The following is a 26,756-nucleotide window of genomic DNA, read 5'->3' on the forward strand; positions in this document are numbered from 1 at the left end:
AACAGTTGGTTTCTTCCCCAGGAGCAGGGTTTTTAGAGACAAATGAGAATAGGGCCTGTGCGTGCACGATATTAAAGAAGGCCATAATATGGTATTCATATAGCGTAACGTGGTGTGAAGCTAAGTAAAAGTAAACACCGCAAATACTAATGTTGTATGTCTACGGTGTGAGTCTAGGGACACCATGCTAATTCTAACATATCGATTATCAATACTACATGATCAAGAATCGATTCTAGTACCTCACAGGCCTTGACCATCTGCTCCAGAAATTTAGTAGAAACTTCGACCCTTTTGTCCCCATCTCAAATAATTCTTTGACTAGGTATGATAGAGAGTGGAGTTTCTGAGGCGGTTTTATGTTCCTTGCCCAGTCTGGATAAGGCATCTGCTTTTTCTTGTTGAGCACCAGAACGATATATGATGATAAAGTCGTATTCACACAAAAATAAAACCTATATCATTTGGCTGGGAGTGAGGGTTCTGGCTGCTCTAGAGAATTGTACGTTTTTATCATCTGAATAGATGGTGATGGTGTGTGGCGACCCCAATAGGTAATGCCCCCATTCTTGGAGGGCACATTTTATTGGTAACACCTCCTAGAGGTCTCAAAATCTGGTTTGTTGTTGGATACGAGGAGGCACTTCTCTGAGTGTGAAAGAAGTAGGGTGTCCGGTGTCTGCAAACACCAGCAGCTATACAAATGCGAACGCGTACGCGGAAGAAAAAATACAATATATAACAAGGAACCTCTTTACTGACCTATCTGATTTACAGAATGGTAGTAACTCTAATCTATTTATTACTCACAGCAATAGAATCTATTCACACATATACATTTCCTTTTTTTCTGTTTATTTATTTATCAAAAATATTTTATGGTATTTTTTGTTTACAGACATCTTAGGGATTCAGTTTATGGACATCACAGTTATACCATAAAGAGAAGTCATTATGTTGTTCAAAACACATGAGTACCAAACATTTTTTCCACTTTTTACAAATTGTGAAATGTATTTACAGTGACCGCCACACTAAGACTCATCACACTTACATTCACTCCTGTCATCCTACTCATACATACCAACTACAATGCCACACAAATAAATACACGTTAAAAAAAGACATCTGAGAGAAAATCATATTCATAGATACACCAGTAACGTTGTAATTAATTTCACTTTTTGACCAAACAGCGTAAGTCCACCAGTTTGAGACCCTGGTAATTTCTTCTTCTTGGTTTGATCTTGGATAAGAGTCTCAGATGCTTGTCATGGCCTACGTACGTTTCGGTGAAACCCAAATGTCTATCACCTTCATCAGGACTAAGAAAGACACATTTTTTTCTCTTCTATCATTGAGGTCGTGGGGTCTATACGGTTCTAGAGGTGTGTTATTTCCTCTGTAAAACGAAATGTGCAGTTGATTTCAGAGAGTTGTCACAGATCCTTAATTTTAAAGCTTTCCCCTTAAAAATGGCTTTGAATAATGCTGTACATCCAAGAAGGAGGATTTCCCTATTAACCAGAGAACAACACGTGCTCAAGGACCTATGAGTCACACAGAGAGTCTTTAGTTCGGAAGAAATAGTTGGAATTCTTGAGTTACTTCAATAGTCAATCTCCCTCGTGTTGTCGTTCACACGTTCATCCTTGTTTTCAAACGAATGGTCCAATAGCTACCCTGTGGAGGATACCACCAGTAAAAGGACACCACAAATGTGGCCAATTTATGGCCTGCCCTATGACGAGTGAAGTGAAACAATTTAGCCATACCAACCACACCTATTCCTTACAAGAACACAGCAATTGTAACACGTCAGCAGTAATATGTGCCATAACATGCCCTTGCAATTTTATGTACATTGGACACAAGGTCCAAAAGGTAAAAAGCAGGATCTTACAACACTGCAGTCGTATCCGCTGTAAGGTCCATGGAGCACCTTTGGTGGACCATTTCACATCTTTTGAACACACCCCTGAGAGTCTCAAATGGTGGGTTATTGAGAGAGTAAAAACCAACCCCAGAGGGGGTGATTTCACGAACATTTTAAATGTTCGTGAATGCAGGTGGATACACCTTCTGGATACAGTAGCTAGGCGGCTGGACGAGTCAGAGGCAATAGGTAGACAGGTATCTGTGCTTACCAATGTCTAAAAATGTGCCCTTCCAACTACCTTACCTTGACCCACTGACATTATCAGAGAACCAGTGCACTTGTTGGACCCAGGTTCCTTTTTCATTGTACATAATTCTATGTATGTCATTGTCTGTCCCCATCTTTTAATATGCGGATCCTTAATGTGCTTAGTTTCACGTTTAATTGTACTCCTAAATATCAGCTTTATAAATGGATCCTTTGGAACTGCGAGCCCTTGTAGAATTATGTATAACCGGCTCCTGCCACACTATCTAATCTGTCACACGTGTCTGAAGTATTGAATTGTTGTTTTGAATTGTTGATGTATTAAGCATCAGAGTTGTGCCGATCACAAGAACTTGTTGATGCATTAAGTACCCGACCTTATGTATTTGTGAATACTCAACTGATCATACATGACCACTACTGCATCCCGACACAGGGAGCAGTCTTTCCTAGCTCTCCATCTATTGAGCATGACGCGGGTAGCATGAGCTTCACGCTACCACGCCGGATACGTCCTCGCGGTGCTTTAAGTAACCCCCGAGCACCAAGGCTACCATCTCTATCAGCGGAATACGAGCGGGAGCGCACAACGTACAGGTAAATCATCGCCGCCTGCATGTTTTACCCATCACACTGCTGTGTAATACAAGCCCATCACAAGCGGTGCCGATACCCAGTGCAAGGGTACAGCCTCTCCCAGCCATCATCACCATTATAGAATACGAATCACACTCTCTTGCTGTAGACTGACGCTCACCGCGGCTCGGCATCCTTTGGAAAATCTTTACCTACTTGCAATATTGCGGCCACGCCCCGGGTCATCATCGCCCCTATGTCTTTTTTAGATCTTTGCCCTGGGCACTCCGTTTTTAGCTATAAACCACTGTAAGCATACCTTGCTGGCCGCCAATCCCTTCCTCTCATTGTTTCACAGGCCCCTATGCATTCGGTGCACGTCTGACCAACCCCCGAGCAGCAGACTTTGACCCTTGATTGGCGCTTTTTCGCGGCAGAGAAGGGCTGTTCCTGCCTTGTGACCTGAATCACCAGACTAGTCCCCGCCATGATGAAATGCGGGTAAGCTCTTACCACTCTATACCCACTTTTCTGGAACTTTGGAGATGTGCCAGCACTGACAGCTTTTTTCCTTCATTAGATGAGACATCCTACACCACTGGTTGGTTGCCCCCGTTCCCCAGTCCTGAGGAAGACTCGCAGGCCAAGGTTCAAACACTCCTATGCGCCACAAGTCGAGTCGAAACGTCGACGACTATATACCCCCACACCTGGACCCACCCAACACCAACTCATGACATGCCTCACAGGATAACAATCTGTGATTGTAAAATGATGTAAATAGACCATGTAAAATAACTTTGGGCCAGGCCACCCAAATTGATATCCTTTATCAATCTCACTTCTAACCTTTCTAACTCCTTTATTTTACTCTACTCCTGGGATTTTTTTCCCAACCACAACTTTTGAGCACTCTCTCTTCTGCACGTTCCCCCGGAGCAACCTTTTATGAAATTGTTGTTGTGTGTTTTTTTGCATCTTGAAAAATTAAGAATAACTCCGCTACTCAACGGAATAAACTCACAATCTTCCGTATATGTTTGGCTTTTGCACATCTTTTCTTCTTCCCTTTAGGATTTGTTTTCTACCCAAAGAGCGTGATAATCAATTAGCTCTGAAATGTGTAAATAACGTATTTGAATTAATTTTAACAAAAGATTGGTTTGAGGACCAGCCCCCAGATTCATCATTGTCCCGTTTTGCGAGTCCTTAATAGCGGTTATTAAGGAATCGCTATTAAAGACTCGCAAAACGGGATTCATGTAGAAATCGCAATTTTATTTGCGATTTCTACAGCTTCCTTATTTGCGAAAGGAATGACTCCCCATTCATTCCTATGGGCCTAAACGCCTGGGTTCTGACATACAGGTAGTGACCTACCATCAAGGGGAAGAATGTGAAGGCTCTGAGAGACAAAGGAGCCCATAGGAATGAATGGGGAGTCATTTCTTATTTGCGATTAGCAATTTGCTAATCGCAAATAAGGATGCGATTTCAAGGGAGTAGGGGTGACCAAAGGACACCCTGTAGCACCCCTGAAATGTAAATGTAGACTGATGTTGCGCACACACATGTCCAAAGGACATGTGTGTGTAACATACAACTTAGAAAAATGCCCTAAAGTTCATTTTTCTGAGTTTTCGCTATTTACCACGAAGTCAGACTTCGCGGTAAATAGCGGCCAAAAATAGCGATTTCGCAATTCAAAAATGGTTTATGAATTGCATTTAAGGAATCTCAAATAGAGATTCCTTAAATGCAATTCCTCGCAATTTAGCGAATTCTATAATTGCGATTTTTGCATTTGGGATGATGAATCCCAAATGCAAAAATTGCGCTCGCAAAGGGCCAGATTCTCAGAATCTGGCCCTTTGCGAGCCGATTTCGGCTTCATGAATCTACCTGCAGGTCCACAACTAGCATTGGGTTACCTCCTTGCTTGTAATGGTTGATGTGGCAAGGCAGGGAAAGCGGCCAGTGAAGGTGATCCAAAATAGGAAGTTGGAACCAAGAACCCCAGCTGTAGAAGAGTCAGGAAGGAAATCCAGAAGACGCAGCTCTGATATGCAGGTGGTGGCATGGTCAAGTCCAGGACCAGTAAGCCAAGCAATGGCTCGCTGGCGTGAAGCATTTTTTTAAACGCTTTGCAAGGGAGAGGGAGCAAAGGCCGACTCCTGTCAGCAAATGTAAAGGCATTTGCTCCGTAAAGAACTTAAAGAAAAGGAGGTTAAAATGGGAAACATAAAAAGCAGTCATAGATGCCCAAACACAAAATTCACTTTCTATACTGAAGCCTGTTCCAGTTTATCGCGCAGGACGCCTGGGTTCTGACATGCAGGTAGTGACTTACCATCAAGGGGAAGAATGTGGAGGCTCTGAGAGACAAATGAGCCAATATGACCCTGTCAGGTTTCATCTTGTGCCTGCAGTGTAGGTTATCTCAGATATAGTCCACTGAGTAGTGATTTCTTACAATCAGGTCAGAAACTATCCTGTGGTGATGATTCCCCTGGAGTAGGATGGGGTAAGGTAAGTCCAGCTACTCTGGCTGACTGTCTGCTTGGGAATGACCTGGAGCATACTGTCTGGAAGAAGGTAGAGCTCATGTCACATGCTGAAATGTTAGGATTGCCTGAGTGGATGTTCATGACCACACAGTCTATAGCTGCCCTGATGGGGAGTCAGGCATGCCTGGACCCTGAAACAGTGGCCCTGGTTCAAACCAAGATCAGAAGGGATTGGGGCCATTAGAAACTAGTGCCAAGGATGGCTATGGTCCGGAAGGATTCCAACCCAAAGGGGAAGTACCCAGTAGGTACAGGAGAGGATAAATCTGTCCTTGGATATCTGACTAAGCTGGCCTGGGTGACAAGCTGTAGGAGGACCAAACCAGGCAGAGTTCTGTAAAGTGCAGAGGAAGTACCCCATTCTCAAGGATCCTTAGTAAGAGGCTGAGGTGCAGAAAGATGGAGACATCTATGGTGATCACCACATTTAATGGGAGAATGGTCTCCTATATAGTGAGTTTAAGGTGACTAGGTCAGCCAGAGTGTTAGTGGTCCCCCCGAGCTATCTGGCTTTCCCACTGGAGCTGGGTACAACATCCCCTTAGGAGGTTCTCTCGGGTAGACCTTTGACCACCTGGCCATCCACTTTTAGTGGCCTCAAATAAGTATCCAGGCAGATGCATTCAGTAGGACTTGTATGACCTGTCAGGACAGTGGCAAGTTAGGAGGGAAGTGCAAGGCTTCCCTCCAGAATTTCCCTGCAGTATGGACACCCTTTAAGAGGACAGGAGTGAACATTGTTTTCCCCTTAATGCTAAGACAGCCCTAGGGTGCAGGTTTATCCTACTGTTTGTGCCTGGTCTGAGGAAGTGTGAGGAAAGAAACCACTCTCCTCCTCTTTCGTAAAAGACTGAAAATGTTTTTATGTAAACAAGTTTGGCACTAACATGTTTCACAACCTTCAGATGAGCGCCAAGAGACCAGTAGTCTTTGTGCTATATATGTGTTATTAACATAATATAACATAACCTGAGATTGTACCCCTGAGAACAGTACCTGTGCCAAGACAATGATGGGGATATTTACTTGAGGAGGGTTCCCCAAGGGACATGGTGCCTGATAGAGGGACCAATTTAGTTTCATTGTACGTTAAGTCAATGTGAGATGAGTATTGGGGTTACCCACAAGTTCTTCACATCGTAGCACCCTCAGACCAATGGGCTTATGGAAAGGTTTAGCAAGACCCTGAAAGGTATGATTGTGAATATGGGTGTCACTGAGCTCATAAGGCAGAAGTGAGACATCTTACTGCCATGCTTGTTGGTTGCTTACAGGGAAGCACTAAAGAAGGAATAGAAGTTTCAGCCCCTTTAAAGTCACCCTATGAGAGGACTTCCAGTCTTGTGAAGAAGAGATGGGCGAAAGCCCAAATGACATTCTCACAAGACCTAGTAGAGTATGTGTTGGCCCTCAGAGCAAGGATGGTGCAATATCTGAAAAGGGCCAAACTTATTTTGGAGGCCAGCCAGGAAAGAATAAAACAATGGTATGACCAGAAGGCCGCTCTGGAAAAAAACAACCTGGTCATAAAGTGTGGGTTGTGGAGCATATAAAGCCCTGAGCCCTCCAGGATTAGTGGATCAGGCCATATGAAACGAAAGAGAGGAAGGGGGTGGTCACCAACCTGGTGGATCTGTAGACCCCTTGTACTCCTTAAGGGTCAATGTGAACAGATTGAAGCCCCATTATGAGAGGTTTGAATTCACTATGCTCATGGTGACAGATTGGGGCGAGAAGGAAATAAGTTAATTCCTCCATGACCTATCCTGTCACACAATGAGCAGGGTGGGTCAGTGGAGGGAGCAGCCTACTCCCCTACTTTGACAGGTTAACAGATGGAATGCTGCCAGCTGCTAAGGCTGTTTTCCTCTTTGTTCTCAGTCCAGCCCAGTGGTGTTGGTACCAAAGTCCCCCCTGGGCGGCACCCCAGGACATTGAGTCTATGTGGACTACAGGGGAATCAGGCCAGTCACCAAGACTGATGCTCACCCAATATCCAGAGCTTGTTGGCAGATTAGGGTCTGACAAGTTCTTTAGTATCTTTGACCTGACATCAGGGTTTTGGCAGATTGCCCTAACTGAGTATTCAAATGATAGAAAAGTAGTCTCCATGCCTGAGAGATATTTCCAGATCCTGGATAATGCCCTTTGGGTTAAAGAATGACCTTGTCACCTTCCAATAGTTAGCCAACCATGTACTGGTTGAGTTGGAGAATTCAATGCCGTCCCGATTGATGACACTGCAGTCTTCAGCTCTAGCTAGGAAGACCACCTGACCTACCAGACAGGAGTGTGTCAGCCTCTGCAACAAACATGTTGGCTATCATGGGAAGTAAGTACTAGATAGGACAGGGTTCACCTCTGTACTTGGGCTGCCAAGTTGATGGAGGACATGTAAGGCCGGTCCAACAGTAAATTACGCCACCCTTACTAGGGAACCTTTCAGAACTCTCACTAAGTATTGCAGGTGCTTTGTGAAAGCTATGGGACCATTGGTGCCTCCTTACTGAACTCACATCATAAAAGCAACCCATAAATTTGATCTGAACAGAGGCTTTTCAAAGGGAATATGACACATTGAAGGAGATCGTGTGGTCAGCACCAGTACTCACGGCACCTGACTTCAATAAGGAAATTACTGTGTGGACAGATGCTTCAGAGCATGGCACTTGGACAGTTCTCCCACAGCTTAATGATGAGGGGCTAGAAAAACCTGTAGCATTTATCAACAGATGGCTGCTACACAGGGAGCAGAGGTGGAGTGATACTGAAAGGGGAGCATTTGCAGTGGTCTCCGAAGAAATAGAGATCATAAATGCTTGATACTTAGTTCTGGTTCAAACAGAGTACAGATCTGTCAGGTGGCTCATGCGAAATGTGGAGAGACAATCAAAAACTGATGGGATGGTCCACAGGATATGGACTTTATGGTAGAACACCACCTTGGGACTGACCTCACCAATGCTGATGGTCTTTCCAGATTTGTTTGCTTCAGCGATGAGAACCTTCATGGCTATCCCCTCCTTCTGTTCTGGCTGACCTGTCTAGGAAATTACCTTCTTTTGCATGATGTCCCACTTATTTTTGCTCTACCTATTTTGAGGCTTTAGAATACTATGCACTTTACTCTTGCTTACCAGTTGTAGAGTGCCTTTGCTCCCCTTTAAACATGCTCAAATGGGCATACACCTAATTGGTGTATTTAACTTGCTTATTAGTCCTAATATATGGTACAAAGTGTATCCAGGGCCTGGCAATTAAAGGTCACTTGTGGACTACACCATCTGTTGTGCCATCTGCTACAGTGGAAGTGCAAACGAGGCTTCAGGCCTATCACTTTAGCCTGATTGTTGCAGTGTTAAAACTATAATTTGACCTATCAACATAAACCCTTTTGACATATACCCCTTCTTTTTACATGTTCATAATTTAAACCTTGTAGGCCTTGTAGCCTACAATGCAAGGTGCTTAGAATATAAAATAGGACATATAGAAATTGATTATCAACATGTCCTTACAGTGACTAGAAGCCAAAAGCTAATATCACTATAGGAAGACTGGCTGGTCCCTAGAGAAACGATGTGAAGCAATAATAAATATTATTTCTGTTATCTCAGGGTAGGAACCAGCAAGAAAAATGATGTAACAACTCCTTTTAATATTGATTAAAAATATTGATTAAAAGACCAACTTAATGCTGAAGATGGATTTTCTCGAAGGCCAACTTACATTAGCCTTCAACTGCCACCTATCCGGTCAATGTTCCTGAATGAGATATAAAAGTGCTCCCAGCAAAAGACAAAAGCTTGGGATTGAGGAGGGTTTGGGCCATTTGGACTGTGCCCAGTAATGTAATTTACTTCAGAGGGTGCTTCCATGTCACAGGCAAAGGTTAGATAACCCCTGGACAGCCTCTTGCTTTGTTTCCTGAATCAGCCAAGCAACAAACCCAGTGGGTGGGGAGGATGCCCCCAGAACTAGTTTGGAGTGACCACTGAGGAAGGGTTACTTATTAGCCAGGCCACACAAGCCCTGCAACAGGAAGGGAGAAGGGTTTTACCATTTTGGATTTTAGGAAGGATTGGCACTGTGGGACTTTTTGCAGTAGAGCAGATAAAAGCTGCTGCAAAAATAAACAGTGTTAACTCTGAGAACGTTTACCCAATTGGGCATGGAGAGACGAGGAAAACCTTTACCCAAAAGGTAGTGGCAGCCACAATTGTGGCATTCATTGGCACCCTAGACTAGACTATCTGTGGCCTGAGAGAAGCCCTAAAGCATTGGACCTGCTCCTTCTTTTCCCAGGACAAATAAGTGTACTCCAGGTTTTTAGGAGGCTGACCTTCTGTTAAAGCTACAGGGACCCAACAAGCTGCAAGAGGCCTTTTAATGGGCCTGCCCAACTGACCAGCTCCAATTAGACCAGACCTGGAGCCTGCTTTCGGCCTCTGCTGGAGTGAGCCCTAAGCCCAAATGGCTGTTCCTGAAGTCCTGCACCCTAAGCTGTGTCTGGCTCCTACCATCCCTGAACACCTGGCTACTACAATTTGAAAACTTTTAAAACATTAAGACCTCTGGGTACAGGAACAAGCCTGCCAAGCCTATCAACCCAGGTGCGTTGCTGCCGGGCTTAAGATTCAGGGTTAGTTCAAAGTTTCTATGCAGAAGTAAATCCAATTCAGCGAACCTTCGCAGAGAAGGTATCCAACCTTGTGGAACCCTCTTCATCTGCATCCTACAGCCTTGCTCTGTTGAAGGATCCCAAACTCTGAAAAGTGATTAACTGCGAGCATAGAAATCTTGATTGGATGAACACCCCAAAAGACTGCCATTTTCATTACAAATTATCGCTCTCTTTCAGTGGCCATAAATATTCAGTCCCAAATCAGGAGCACAATTATTACTTTGCACATTCCTTTAAATGCTTTACTTATTACTTTCCGGAGAACTTCCTTCTTGTTAATTTTCAATGAAAATGACGCCTGAAAGAGAGCGGTAATTTGTAACCAGAATGACAGTCTCATTTATTATCAACACCGGATAACTAAAAGGAAGTCATTGAGCACATATTTTTACCGTTATATTTTGAATCTGCAAGAACTGCAGTAACGCACTCTGAATGATTTAAATTTTCGTTGATTGTGTGGAGGTAAAACAGTGGTTACGAACAAAATAAGTACTTTATTCATTTTCGAAAACACGAAAGTATTTTGTCTATGTTTACCTACTCGCACATGTGAATGTATTTAATCTATAGAGATAATGAGCCTCTCTTAGGTTGACAAAGACTGAGTGAACAGCTGAAATGCATTCCTGTGGCAAGCTTTGTCTTCAAATAAATGAATAATGCTTATATTTCTCAGTGCAGCCTTTCTCTTCACTTGGGAGAAAATGCAGTGATGTTTAAAAAGGGCGTAGTGGTATCGCTCTTAAAGCTAGCACCACCAGCAGTTTGGATGTTCACCAGAAAACCACAAACCCAGAAGTATATATATATATATATATATATTCACTGAAAAAAACATAGGTTTCAGGGGTGTTATAGTTGGACATTTCACTCGTACAAAACCATAGAAATTCCCCCGTTATAGTTAGTTCAGCTAACTATAACTCATGCTCCCGCAATGCACTGCTGATGACATCACATATTACATCACTCATGACATGATCAGTGATATCACTGATGACATCACTGATGACATCTCAAATTACATCACTGATGAGGTCATCCAGTGAATGTGTGTTTTTCTTAAATTTAAATATGTTTTATATATGTATATCTCAAGGTCGATGGAAGAATAAATGGGTATATAAGTGCCTAAATGGATGATTTTTGTTTTTTTAAAATTGATTGTATAACTGACTGATTAAGTGTATCTTAGTGAATACATGGGTTAGTGAGTAATGTTTAAATATGCAAATATCTGTACCAGTCTCTCACTTTGTGTATAAGTGGCTGCATGGGTTGGTGAGTAGCTACATAGGTGTCTATATGCAGCCGCGGCCCGTGGGGGGAGTTACGGTGGGGCAGGGAGGTGGGGAGAGGGAGGGGCAGGGTGGAGGGTGCTAAAAACCGGCATATGGATAATTGCAGGTAAGTAAACAATTTAATTAATGAAACAAATTTCGTAGCGCGCACTGAATCGCAAAATGCGATTCAGTGCGCGCTACGAAATTCGTTTGATTAATTAAATTAAGATGCGTCGACGTGGGAGAGCTAGGAATGAATTTCCGTGGAATGCTGGTGCAGGGGATATTTGCCTAAATGTTCAGGCTAGTCCTTTGGGAGCAACTGTTTATGTTGCCACTCCAGAAATCGAAACCAGTGCTCCGAGGGCAGAGGCCCTGCAGATGGCACACAAGGTGGGGTGCCCAGTCGTGACAAGCACCACAACCGACAAAAAAGGTAACGAGGGCACTGAATAACACAGGATCTTCTCTTTATATCTGGCAGGAACAACGAAGTTAAAATTCCCTAGTACCAAAATGTAGAATTTGCGCTACAACGGTCTTTAAGATGACCTGCGATGCCGCTTCTGTCTCCTGTACCCTTGGAGGCAGCACATGGGTCAAGCGGTATGGTCATACTGCGGTGAGACCTACACTCGTTGACCTCTCATGGCACTGCTCCACCCTTCAGGGAGGACACTTTCCATTAGCTATGTTTTCTGATGACGTGTCGCGCCGGCCCCGTCCAACAGAACTCTTTTAGATCCAAACAGACTCTTCCACTTTCTCACCGGAAGTTAAACCAGGCCAAGCGGACACTTTCACAATACAACAGCAGGGAATGCACTTTTCGGTAAAAAAACACAGTCCTTCCTCCTAATTGATCAAATAAACGTCTAACTGAAGAACAGGGGCCAGCTTAGATTGGTAAACAGCCGTTACAACAACTTTTTTACTTTGCGATACCATTACAACTCATGCATTACCATGCATGTATTGTACATCGCGAAGTCATTCCTATGCATTTTTTTAGAACGCATGATCATTTACCACATGCCTTTACAACAAATTTTGTTGTAAAGGTATTATGGTAAATGACCATGCGTTCCAAAAAACATGTAAACGATCCACGTAGTTGTAAGGAAACAAAGGCTGTTCCGTTTCCTCACAACGACATGCACCGCCCCTCAGAGAGGACGTGAAGCAGGAACCACGAGGAGAGAGGAACCATGACGAGTGAGATGTAAGGGGGATTGAGCATGGGGTGGGGGTTTCTTTTCTAGGGTTTTGGGTAGTGCAGTAGTGTTTGGGTAGTGAAGGGGATCATGCTGGGGGTAGGGTAGTGCAGTACCCTAGGGGGTCGTGCTGGGGGTAGTGTTTTCGGGTTTAGGGTAGTGCAGTGGTGTATGGGTAGTATAGGTGGTTGTGCTGGGGTAGTGTTTTAAGGTTTAGGGTAGTGCAGTGGTGTTTGAGTAGTGTAGTGGTCATACTGGTGGTAGTGTTTTAGGGTAGTGCAGTGGTGTTTGTGTAGTGTAGGGGGTCGTGTTTTAGGGTTTAGGGTCATGTAGTGGTGTTTGTGTAGTGTAGGGGTTGTGCTGGGGGTAGTGTTTTTGGATTTAGGGTAGTGCAGTTGTGTTTGGGTATTGAAGGGGGTCGTGCTGGGGTAGTGTTTTCGGGTTTAGGGTAGTGCAGTTGTGTTTAGAGGGTGAAAGGGTCATGCTGGGGGTAGTGTTTTAGGGTTTAGGGTAGTGCAGTGGTGTTTGTGTAGTGTAGGGGGTCATGCTGGGGGTACTATGCCACTCTGATCCATGCCTCTCCACTCTACTCCAGTACACTGGACACCACTCCACTGTATGCTACTCTACTCTGTGCTATTCCACTTTACACCACTGCACTGTATGCCACTCCAATCTATGCGATTCCAGTGTATGCTGCCCCACTCTACACCACTCTACTGTATGCTTTTCCACTGTATGGCACTCTTCTTCACGATAGTCCACTGTACCACATTTCACTGTATGCTTTTCCACTTTACCCCACTCCACTGTACGCCACTCCAATCAAGGAAACCCAACTATATGCCACTCTACTGTACGTGTCTCCACTCTATGCTATTCCACTCTCTGGTACTCAACTGTATGTCACTCCACTCTTCTCTATTCCACTATAAGCTACTCCACTGGACACCACGCCACTCTATGCCATTCCACTCTACCCCACTCCAGTTTACACTATTCCATTGTATGCAACACCACTCTACACCACTCCACTCTATGCTATTCTACTCTATGCCACTCCACCTCACTGAACGCTACTCTACTACATGCTATTCCACTGTACGCACTCCACGCTATGCCACTCCACTCCACTCTACTCTAACCCACTCCACTCTACGCCACTCCACTCTGTGCCACTCTACTGTATGCAAACCCAGTCTATGCCACTCCAGTCTACGCCACTAAACTGGACACCACTCCTGTATGCTACTTTAATCTATGCTATTCTACTCTCCTGCACGGTACGGCACTCCAATCTATGCTATTCCACTCTATGCCAGCCCACTATACGCCACTCAACTGTACGCTATTCCACTGTAGGGCACTCCTCTGTGTGATAGCAAATTGTACCCCACGCCACTGTATGCTATTCCACTTTATTCCACTCCACTGTACACCACTCCAGTCTAGGACAATTCACTATATGCCACTCCGCTATATGTTTCTCCACTTTATGCTATTCCACTCTACTCTACTCCTATATACAACTCCCCTCTATGCTATTCCACTATATGTCACTTGACTAGACATCACTCCACTATACACCACAACAGTCATTTCCATGACACTGTACATCGCAATGCTGCATGATACGACACTCTATGACACAATAGTGTTTGACACTGCACTCTATGCCACTCCAGTCTATGCCAATTGAGTCAACTCCCCTCTACGAACCTCTACTCCACTGTACAACACTCTATGCCCCTTCACTCTTCCGACCTGTACTATACTCTATACTACTCCCCTTCACAAAACTATATCCAATCTGTCACTATACAACACTGTAGTCCACCGTATGTCACTCTATTACACTGTACTCCACTCATTGACACTCTACGCATCTCCCTCAATGCCACTCTACAGCAGCTTACTTCAGTCTTCTCTATACCATGCTGCACTCTCCTCAACTCTACTCCACTGCTCCTCTCCACTCAACGTGGTACAAAAGGGGTGGTGATGGATGGAGCATCTGAACCAATCAAACACTCACACCCAGTCAACAGATCTGGGTTTAATCCATCACCGTTCTTTAGCCCACTCTGCCACTCCAGTTCAGACATGGCCATATGCAAATCAGTCTGACCCTGTGCCTCATGGGAACAGTCCAGCCCGAACTGCCAAGCCATGCCTTCCCTGGACCGGAAACAAGCTTCCGAGGACCGGTTTCTGGCAATTCAGCCGTCTTCAGCCTGGCTTGCCTGAATCCAGTGGCAAAGTGAGCAAGGGACTCACGTCTGAGCATACCCTGCCAACTTATGGCGAACAAAGTGGTACAAAAGGGGGTGGTGATGGACGGAGCATCTGAACCAAACACTCACACCCAGTTAACAGATCTGGGTTTAATCCACCTCCGTTCTTTAGCCCACTCTGCCACCCCAGTTCAGACATGGCCATATGCAAATCAGTCTGACCCTGTGCCTCATGGGAACAGTCCATCCCGAACTGCCAAGCCATGCCTTCACTGGACCGAAAACAAGCTTCTGAGGACCGGTTTCTGGCATTTAAGCCGTCTTCAGCCCAGGTTGCTTGAATCCAGTGGCAAAGTGAACAAGGGACTCTTTGCCACTGGATTTAAGCAAGCCGGGCTCAAGACGGCTGAAATGCCAGAAACCAGTCCTTGGAAGCTTGTTTCCGGTCCGGGGAAGGCATGGCTTGGCAGTTCGGGCTGGACTGTTCCCATGAGGCACAGGGTCAGACTGATTTGCATATGGCCATGTATGAACTGGGGTGGCAGAGTGGGCTAAAGAACGGTGATGGATTAAACCCAGATCTGTTGACTGGGTGTGAGTGTTTGATTGGTTCAGATGCTCCGTCCATCACCATCCCCTTTTGTACCCCTCTCCACTCAACGGCACTGTATGCCACTCCACTTTACAACACTCTATGCCACTCCCCTATACCATTTTGTACTCTACTCTAGCTCACTCCACTCTACAACACTGTATTCCACTCTATGCCACTCCACTCTACTCCATTCTACAAGTTTCCCACACTCTACGATACAGCATATCACTCCACTGTATGACATACCACGCCACCCTATAACACTTTACTCCACTCTATGCTACACCACTACACTGTACTTTACTCAACAGCTTTGTAGTATACAAGACTCCACTCCACTATCTGTTAGTTTAGTCAAGTCTGTGCTACTTTATTTCACTCAACTCCACTGTACGGCAGTTTACTCCACTCTACACCAGTGTATCACATTCCAATGTGCACCACTCCACTCTAAAACACTCTATAAAACTCCACTCTACTGCACTCTATGCCACTGTGCGACACTCTACTAAACGGTATGCCCTTACAATTCCCTGTACATCACTCCACTCCACTTTATGCCACTGTAGGACACTCTACTCAACTCTTCGCCATTCCACGTCATTCGACTCCACTCTAAGGCACACTACATAGCCACCTCTATGCGAAATCATCACACCTTACTCCACTGTACTGTATAACATACTACTCCACTCTACTCCAATGTACTCCACTGCTCAACTTTACTCCACTCTACTCTATGCAACTCTTTGCCATTCAACTCTACAACACTCTATACCACTTTAGTGCACCACACTCTACAAAACTGTACTGTATGCCACTCCACTGTACAACACTCTACTCCACTATGCTAATTGACTGTACAGTGCTAAACAACACTTTACAACACTCTGTGACACACTACTCCACTCCACTGTACCACCCAGCACTCAACACTATGACAGGTGAGTGTCATGGAGTGGGGTGTTTTCAAGTATAGTGTAGTACAGTGGCAAAGTGTAGTGAAGAGTGTTGTACAAATTAGTGCTATAGAGTGAAGTACAGCACATTACATAAAGTATGGTACAGTTCAGTGTTGTGGAGTGGAGCGGAGTGTCTAGTAGAGTGGCAGAGAGTATCATACAGTGTACTATTATACACTGAAGTGTCGTAGAGTGGTGTGTTGTACAATGGACAGTGGTACACTGTCATACAATGCAGAAGCATGTTGTAGAAGGGAGTGCTGTGTCATACAGTGGAATGGTATCCTGTAGAGAGAAGTGGAGTGACATGTGCTAAAGTCTTATACATTGTAATAGAGTGGCATATCAGGGATATGTACATAGTAGAGAAAAGTGTCATATAGTTGCATAGAGTGTAGTGTATTCTTGTAGAGTGGAGTTAAATAAGAGTACAGTAGGGTGTCGGACAGTGGACTGGCATCATTGTGGAACAGTGGTGTAGAGAGGGCTATAGTATCATACAGTGTAGTTGAATTCAGAGGAGTGAGTAGGATACAGTGTAGTAAACTGTAACACAGTGGTGGAGTGTTATGCTGTACAGTACAGTGATGTGGAGTGGAGTAGAGTGGCATGGCACCTCATAGACCTCATACACCACTCCAATGTACACCACACCACCCCACTCTACAATACTCCACTCTACTATACAACACACCACACCACTCCACTGTATAATTCTTTACTCCACTATATGGACGTCCACTCCACTCTACCCTACACCACTGTATGCCACTCTACAACTCTAGACTCTATGACACTAGACTGTGCGACACTGTCATTCACTATACTCTATAACACTGCACTTAACAATACTAAATTAAATGACACTCAACACTACAATTTGAAAACACATTTTTATTAAATAATAGGAAACATTTAACTTCAATGAAATAACCAAACGTTTAAAGTTAGGAAAACTTTATTTATTCTTTCGATACAAACTCAACTTAAACTACACAAACATTAGAAATTCTAAAGTTATAGTTAGGACATACATTTCTAATTTACGCATCACCTTTAAATTACTATAAATTCAAGTTGCACACCCCCATACACAGCCTTGTCACCACATAACATTAACTATAACTTGCCCCTTCTCAATGGGCTCGTTATACCCTTGCATATTACAGGACTTATAGCATTTGAAATCATGGCATTGATAACACTTATGACATCTCAAATGACAAGATTTGTGAGAACACAGTGCATAGTAGAGTGGTGAGTTATAGTTGATGTAGTGGAGCGAGTAAAGCGATAAGACTGTGTACAGAGGTGCGTGAATGTTAGTAATTTGAAGCTGGTGTGTAAATTACTAATTTAAGTTTTAACTATAACTTTAGAATTTCCAATGTTTGTACAGTTTAAGTTTGGTTTGTATACAAAGAATAAATAACTTTTTCCTAACTTCAAGTTATCTTTCACTTTTGTTTTTTATTTTAGATGTATATGTGTGTATGTGTGTGTGCGTGTTTTATAAACAATATTTAAACACGATTAGAAAATATTAATAATATCAGCAATGAGCTAACATTTGAAATTAGTCAACATATATTAGTGAGCGTATGTAACACTTTTAATTAAAAAAGTATATTTAACTAAAGCAATAAAGTAACATTTTGATAAAAAGCAAATTTTACTTGTAAAAAGTATACAGCTTTAAAGAACTCTTACTAACTAATCTAGCTCCAATTTAATCTAAACTCGGATAAATGGTGGACTTTGGAGAGAGTAGATATACTATTCTTACTCCAACATAAGCTAAATCCAAGAAAGTGTTGAACTTTGGAGGGGTTAGATTTACATCCTGTCTTTTACCAAGAAAACAAGATATGTTAATAACAGATTTGGCTGCGAACATGAAAGAACCGGATTTCACAGTATTTCATTTAAGGGACTAGAAGGCTAATGTGGAATTTCCCTTGTAGCCTAATTTCAAATAATTTTTTGCCCAAGTGAGGACCCTGATGCTGTTTCTATTTTTCCTTAGGCTAAGAGACAATCCATAGAGTATCTGTTCCTCGCTTGGGCACATGCATAAAATGTCTGTGCTTAAGCAATGAGTTAGATGCTCTTTTGGCTATTTTCTGAGACTAAGAAAAAATCATGCCTGGTAACAGTGTAAATACACACACATTTGAGGCCTTGGAAGGAGCTGGACACTGGCTTTTTTCTTAGCCTAACAAAAAATACAAACACCATCTGGCTCCTTGCCGATACACTGCCACACAAATCCGTGACCCAGTGAGTAATCTGATGCTGTTTAGATTTTCTGTTACCCTAAGAAAAAATCCAAACAGACACACACAGGTATGGTCCTGGGGTTGTCTGACACCCAGGGCAACTAACCAAACCTTCTAATTTCTAGCACTGGACACCTGAGGGAGTCTTGGATGGTTTGGGAAAGTGGAGACCACCACTGTTTATTACCCAGAATTCCCTGCACAAATTAAACATTGATTATACAAAAGTGAACTACACATGGTCACATTTTTTGGCCTATACCTGTCCTGCACAATGGACCCATGAAAAGATATGAGGTAATGATTTTGTCAGGAAATGGGAGCCTTTGATGGGAGGACTTTTGTCATCTGACTGAGGTTATGAAGTGTTACAGAACATTGATGCAATTGTGTTTTATTTCTCCCATACTTTGACATTTGTGGGGGATTATGGGTAATACAACTTACTGAGATTCATATACCCCACCATAGATTCACTCGTGTCTCTAGTTTTCAGGAATGTCGGGGGTCTTTGGTACTGGCTGATTCCTGTCAATAATACTGGATACATCCATCATGGAATCTCCCTCATCAACAGCATTTACGGGTGCCTAGTGTGTGGATCACTGCTCAAAACCATGGAAAGAAAATACATGTCTGATACACCTATACCAAGAAGATGTAGGGGAACACAAATTAGGATCAATCCTCATCATGGATATATTCCTTGTGAAGAAGACTGAAGGAAACAACTATGTTTTGGGTACAAAATGCTTACATTCTGGCATCTTGGTCAGCTCTTTTACCTGGCCAGCAAATCAGGGTGAAGGAGATCTCACACTCAGCAAAACAAACATTAGGATGTGCAGAGGGTAAGGAAATATGGTTGTGGTTGGCTCCCCTCTGGGGCGTAGCAAGGGGGGCAGTATGCCCAGGTGGGAGGGGATGGGGTGGCGGCCTACCCTCTGTTACCTGTGGCTGTCACGGGCGACAAACTTAGGAATCGCCAGCACCCCTTCCACCGCTCTTAAATTAGGCTGCCGTGGGTGGCAAATATGGGGACCACCATGGGCTACCAAAGGTCTACTACGACATTGGTTCCCCTGCAGCCTGGGGATTATACCTGTGACCTGTGAATGTTCAAATTGCCCTGCACCTATTTTATCATCTGTGGATACCCTGGAACCATTAAAAAACTCACAAATGTCTGGTGCCTACATGCCATGCTCAGGAAACCCAAAGGAACAAGGTTGGGGGTCAAGCCTTGGCAGTAATATGTTCTTCTGTAATGGAGAGTAAAAGGAATGATCAATTATTATTATTATTATTATTATTATTATTATTATATTATACATAGCTTATAGAGTGCGCAGCTACCCCCAACGGGAGTGTCCCTGTGCTGGCATCAAAGACATAGAAAGAGGTGGAGTGAGTCTGTTGGGATCAACAGGGTACTAAGGAAGACTAAAGAGCCATGTCTTCAAGGATTTCCAGAAGCTAGACTCCGAGTTGGCCTTTCTGATGTGCTCAGGCAAGGAGTTCCACAGGGTTGTGGTTCTAACTGGGAGGGACCACCCTCCCAGCCTAGCTTTGGCAAAGCAGGGGGTGACGTGATGAGGAGTTCAAGATGATTGGAGGTTCCTTGTTTGGTGAGATTTATGGATGTTTGGGTAACAGTTGCTAAACATTTGCAAATGTTTATATTCAGTGAATTCCATAGACAGGTCAATGATGGAGAGGGAAGTCTGGCTTGCACAAATAAATGATTTAGTATATACAAAATTAGAAAATGTATCACTTTTATATAGGTTAAAGTATGGTATATGTCATTATATAAACAGTGCAACTGCCAAATGTTTGTAATGTGTGCTAATAATATATAATTGATTGTGCCATCTGTGGGTAAACTTACACCACACATATTTGGTATTGTTGGAAACCAGATATTCAGGACACCATTTTCTTGATTAGCATGCTGATATTTTTGTTTTTCCATTTGAGAAATTAATCAAAATATTGAGCAAGTGTAAAAAAATCAAAATATTTCCACACTTTGTATTATATATTCTGACTGTAATGATAATTTGATGCTGGGTGTGCATCAATCCATAGCCCTAAAATGGCAGAAAAATAGTTTGCATGTGTGCTCAAAGATGTACATGTGTTTAAATAAGTTAACATAATTTACTCCGCATGCAAAACAACACATGCCATTACAACGCAGTCATTACAACAACCCTGTTGTTACATCGCATGCCATTACAACGCAAGCCGTTACAACAGCTTGTCTAGGGGGCAACAGGTGTGGGATTTTAAATCCAACACCTTCCCTACTGTTGCACAGATTGGAGTTGGACAAGTAAATTATTCTATTTTAACATCCAGCGCCCCCCTACAGCAAGTCGTTGTAATGACTTGTGTGGTAATGGTATGCAATGTAACAACACACTCGTTGTAATGATTGCGTTGTTATGGCATGCATTCTAAATGCATGCGTGGCATATTCATTTAAATAACCTGATTCAGATTTTTTTAAATAACGCTGGCAGTGAAAGTGTTACTGCTTAAATTTGAAATGGGAATAAAGGTCACAATTGTGGAGGAGTGATTAAAAAATACTTAGGGGCTCTTTACGATGTCAGACGGAATGCCTCTTCCCGACAGTTGGAATCTCCTCGACAGTGTTGGATCCTATCCGACTGACTCGGTCGGTTTACATTCCGACCACCTGATTACGATGTTCGCTGTTGTAACGTAAACCGTGCAGTCATTCTGTATCTATTCTGACCAACTTGCTGAGTATTCCAGTCGGTCAGAACCGCATTGTACACCACTATGGACAGTGTTTCTGCCGTCAGGATTACAATGTCGATTTCCAACAGCCTGTTGGCATCAGCCTGTCTGACACGGAAAGACTGTCGGAAAGTGACTTTTGGGGCCTCTGGCAGGGCCCCTTAGACCCTGCGGCCTACGGTTGATGGCTGAGGGGGTACCTAAGGGACCCCCCTGTAAAACCCTGCACTGTATGGCAGGCACCGTGGGATGCCTGTGACAGGGTGCAGGGTTTTCGGCTCTCACCCCATTTCCCCATAGAACCCTGTGTTACAGCTGGTTGTCGGTCTGAACACGAGCTCCCATAGGAATCAATGGCAATCCGTGTTCGGTCGAATCGTAATTTGGTAGTCGGAACCGCCGACCGCGCGTTGGTCGGTCCTGAACTCGAGATGGTGTTGCTCGGAGGCTTTCTGCCTGACATTGTAATGAGCCCCTAAGCCCTAAATAAAATGATCAAATCTCAAGTTTATTAAAAACAAAGGGAATTATGAAACTCAATAGTGATGAATAAGACTATGTCAGATGTAGGATTTACATTTTCACTGAAAAATGGATACACACCATTACAAATGTACAGCTTCTTTTGTTACTCGAAAAAAATAAACAGCTAATGAAAACATGGATAACAACTATACAATTGGCATCTTCCTCAGTTTAAAATATTTTGTAAATTTGGCATAAGCATGATACGTGATATTTATCAACTAATATAACCATGTGGCAAAATCTACCTCGGATGTAAGATTTACCATGTTAGGACTAGAACCCTAGAACCCTCTAGGATGTGAATGAACAAGATTCAATGGCATTCACTCATTAAACAATATCATTATTCGATCACACATTATTATTATTTGTGGGCCTGAACATGTGGACCAACCCCAAAACAAATATTGTTATGAATTGGGTTTGTGATTAAAGAATGGAATGAGCGGTCTAAACATGTGTCATAAAACACACACTTTTCTGACATAGAGCAAAACACCCATTTATGGCACATAAGAAATGAAAACCATCAAATAGGAATACTGTTAAGCATTTCTGTAAATTACATAGATTCGAATATGGTAAAGTTGATCAAATGTGGCGCATGACAAGAAATCATGTAAATGAAAGAAGAAAGATGATGGATGTGTTGTTAAATGGAATGCAGACTGATAGACATTTGGACAATATTTTTAATTGTGTATGTAACTGAGATGTGTAATACTAAAGAGGTGCACTTGACTGGCTCAAAGCCTTCAAATGTCAACCAGAGACTTTTATAGCGAGACGATGAAACACGCATTCTTACAGCCACAACCCACATATTGATGCTCCTTCTTTCCATAACTCCTGTTTGTGAAGATTACAGAGGTCTCATAAAGAACCAGAGTTCTAACAGCTAACAAATTGTGCTATCTCTAAGAGACATGCTGCTGGGCAACACAGCTTAAGAACCCTTCACTTTTTATGCAGCAGGGTCAATACACAGGTGTTAGTGGATTTTGTCACTGCTGTCACAGTTAAATCTGAACTCTGTTTACTTGCAATGTGTTTTAGTTTTGTACACCCAAAGCAGAGGCTGATTTGATTATTCATGGTTTAAATGTATGGATTTGTGTACTTGTGCATATGTATTCAGTCTTATACAGCAAAGTTTTTTCGATTTGTGATACTTGTTTTAAACATTACAGTCCATGAAAACTTTCTTAATGGCTTAAAATCGTTGTTTCATGGTTTTGATAAGCGCATTTATTAACAGATTTTGATTTATAGACATTGTGTATCCATTGTTTGATTTTTATTTGCTGGTGTGAACATTTTACAAATTTAGAATGTTGTAGAAGGTGTAAATAAACTATCTATATGGAGTTTTAAAACTACAAAATGATTGGTATGTGACAGCTTAACTAAGCATGCATTTTATATTTTATTATTGATATTTGTACAGCTACGCATACACTCAGGATTTTAAAGTAAAGCACAAAATATCATGTCACAAAGACTACCACAGAATGGATGCTGTAGGGTCACTGTGACCTCAGGCACATCCATTGAGCAGACTGTGGTGTCTGTTCTGTGGGGCCTGGTGCTTTTCAGGTGGGGGTTACAGCACCTTCCAAACAGGTGAATGAATGGGTCATAGAAACATGCACACATGCACACATGTTTTAGTGATGATTGCTGCAACGTGTTTATCAACTGCCTTGTTATATATTACATTGGGTGGACGTTTTGCATTGCATATGTTTATACCTGTAGTGTATGTTTGGTGTTACAAAACGTTGCAGTATTGAATATGCTGCTATAGTAGATACACATAGGGTTCCTTTCTGGTTGATAGAGCATTGTGTGCACTGCATACAGTAGGGTGATGTGCAGGAGAGCTAGTTTTATCATCACGTCTTGATCAATTATAGATCCTAACTTTTGGAATTGTGTTGTCAAATTGTAGTTGTTTACTGGGATGTGCTTAAATGTTGCACTGCTTGACGGTCGCTCATAAATGGTGTCTCAAAAAGCACTGGGTTTGTTTTTTGCAGTGCCTAAAGTATCTGCAATCTATTTGAAACTTATAAAGCATCTCTAAAAAGACTGTTAAAATCCACATCCCTTTACAGCCAATTTTTTAAATTTTTTCTTTCAACAGGTTTTTAGCTACAGAATACGTTATAAAAAATTGTGTTTATTGAAATCTACAGCAGCAAGATACAAAAGTCATCGATCACTGAATATTACAAACATTAACAGAAGGCATGGTCCTACATGATATAACATTACATCAAAATAGCTTAAAACATAACAAATTTCATTTGGCCATAACACTATCCTGCCATATACTCTCTCAAGGACCCCCAAATCTGGCTGGGAAACCCCGCTATCTCATTGGAGAAATTGATTGATTTGTCTGGGAGGATTCTAATGGCAGCTAATTTAAAAAGTCAACATTATAAAATGCTCTTTAATCTGTACCATGCTCCTGCCAAGATGATGAAGTGGGTGGGTGGGGGGGGGGCAGAATGACGGAAAATGCTTTCGGTGCAGAGCAGATAGTGCATATATTCTTCATGTTTTTTATGCTTGTACTGCTCTAAACTCTTTGATAGGATCCATAGAGAGGTTTTTGTCAGAGATCACGGGGGCCCCAGTTAAAATTTCTCCATCTATGATGCTGTTAGGGATTGGGGAAGAATGTGCACCAGGGGAAACCAATGTATAAATGCCGTTACTTCATTTTTATGGCTATGGCGGTGGCCCGGATATCAATAGCGTCCTTTTGGCTACAATAAGAGGTTCCTTCTTTCGAAATGTGGTGCGCCAAGCTGTTTAGTATTTTTAATATGGAATATAGTCCATATGCCGTTAAAGGACCTGGGAAAAGAAAATTGGGGCTACGGGTATAAACAGTATCCTAAATCAAATGCCTATCTTAATCTTTCTTTGTTTGAAACCATATCCCTGCAACCTAACAAAATCAATTAATTCCCTCAACTATTTGCTTCCCACATGGCCCTCTCTTATCCTCACACTTAAGTCATTAATGTGCCACAAAGAAACATGAGCCAATCCATCAAATTGTGCCTTTTCAGAGCACCAGACTAATCCCAGTAAACATTAGATTTAATATGAACTTCGACTCCTGGCTTGCGATCTACCTAATGTAAAGTGCTTTAGTACTTAGTCAGGGGTGGTCAGTTCTATATAAATGTAATTTCGGTCTCAATACTGTGAGATGTATGGTTTACTACGAAAGTTAATTTTGACCTAAATATAGATAAATATGTTAGCTAGGTAATGTAGCTTAATTTTAAAATTTGTGTTAACAACTGGCCTTAATGTAGTAATTTACAATATTTATATAGAGAATATATGCAGATCTGCAAGGTGTGAAATACTATTAATACTCCAGTTTTGAGAATGGATTGATAAGGTGACACATGCTTTGATGGCTATAAGGGTTATTGCGTTTATGACCGAACAGCTCGCCTAGAGCTACTGCAGGTATGCTACAGTATTTAAGACTAATGAATGCTGAAATTCACACATATTGCTATGAGCATCAGTTGGGAATGAAAAGGGGTACTCACTGCTGTCAGTGCCTTGTAATTTGGAAATCTTAGCATTGAACCGTCTAATGTTCGTTTCATGGGTTATTTACACAGACAAATGAATTAAAGGTAAAAGGGTTAAATAAATGAAACAGGGATGCAAGAACTGTGATTGCCTTCCATAGTTTTCCCTCCATAGAATTCCCTAGCCCCCTCAACATATGAGAAAAGGTACGAGACTGTGGGTGGGGCAGCGTGGGGTCAAAGGGTGCTTGATGTCACTTCTTCTATCCTGGGTATTTTAGTAAACTGATAATCTGGGAAGTACGCCAGAACTCATGACGCTGTACTTGGTGAGATTATTAGCCATACTATGGCCACTCATGAATGTTTATTTGCTCAACAGTGTTCCACTGAAAATACTAGCAAATTACTGGGGTAAAGTACAATTTTGAGGCTACCTAAGAGTTCAAATGTTAAGATGTGGGAAAAGAGTTAAACATTTTTTTTTCAAGTTGGTCTACTTTCATTAATTCAATTCTGATCCTAGTGCTGGAATAAAAAAGAAAGACAGATTGGTGAATGTTTACTAGATATGCATATAACATGACAACCCATGGTGCACTGTTTTGTAATTAAAATCATCATATTGTACATTAATCCAAAATTTTGTTTTAGTGTTAAAGGAAGCCAGAGGAACTGACAGTGCTGAAATTGTTCATATTTTGATTATCGTGTTGCTGGTGGCTGGCCTTTTCTGTTCTCTTTTGAGCTCTGGGATTACATGTTACAACAGTGTGAGCAATCCCTACCAAACATTTTTTGGACCAATCGGAGTGTACGTATGGAGTGTCCTAAATGGTAAGTGTGTTTGCCTTCACCATAATAGACATGAGATTAAAGATGCCTAACTATGCAATGCCTGGTTCGATTCACTAAAGCGTTTGTGCATCAAGCTTGATATATTATTATAAGAAATCTGGCATTTTCTTGAGAGAAAGTGTTCTCTGTTAGTCTACTAAAAACAGAAGATCTCAAATTGAGGTGGATATGTCAACTTGCCCCCATGATTTACCATTTTTCTTCAAATGGAGATTCGGGAGTGTACTTTCCTCTTTTTTAGGCTGTACACTGTACAAAAGATTCAGTGAGGCAGCAATAGAAGTACTACGTTTCTATTTGTCACTCCAGAAAAAACACTTGTCTACTGTTCTCCTTGTACTTGGACAACAAGTTACAGAGAAATGTTCCAGGACTGTGCATTCAAATTTGAAGATAGAAATGTTTGAGAGACAAAACATTCTTTGTGGTAAGCCTGAGATTAAGTCAAACAATCCACCCATGAGGTTTTAGTTTTTCTCTGGGGCT

The 26,756-nt window shown here is 42.3% G+C and overlaps 1 protein-coding gene across 1 annotated transcript in view; it reads left to right on the top strand.

Moving 5' to 3' along the window:
- CLRN3 (clarin 3) overlaps window positions 1-26,756 on the top strand; it is an 87,918-nt gene that overhangs the window by 49,013 nt on the left and 12,149 nt on the right. The window contains exon 2 of the mRNA XM_078643510.1: window positions 26,067-26,249. Within this exon, the coding sequence (XP_078499636.1) occupies window positions 26,067-26,249 (183 nt within the window). The remainder of the gene's footprint in view (window positions 1-26,066; window positions 26,250-26,756) is intronic.

The sequence above is a fragment of the Lissotriton helveticus genome, chromosome 5_1, assembly GCF_964261635.1.
Source record: "Lissotriton helveticus chromosome 5_1, aLisHel1.1, whole genome shotgun sequence".
Lineage (NCBI taxonomy): Eukaryota > Metazoa > Chordata > Amphibia > Caudata > Salamandridae > Lissotriton > Lissotriton helveticus.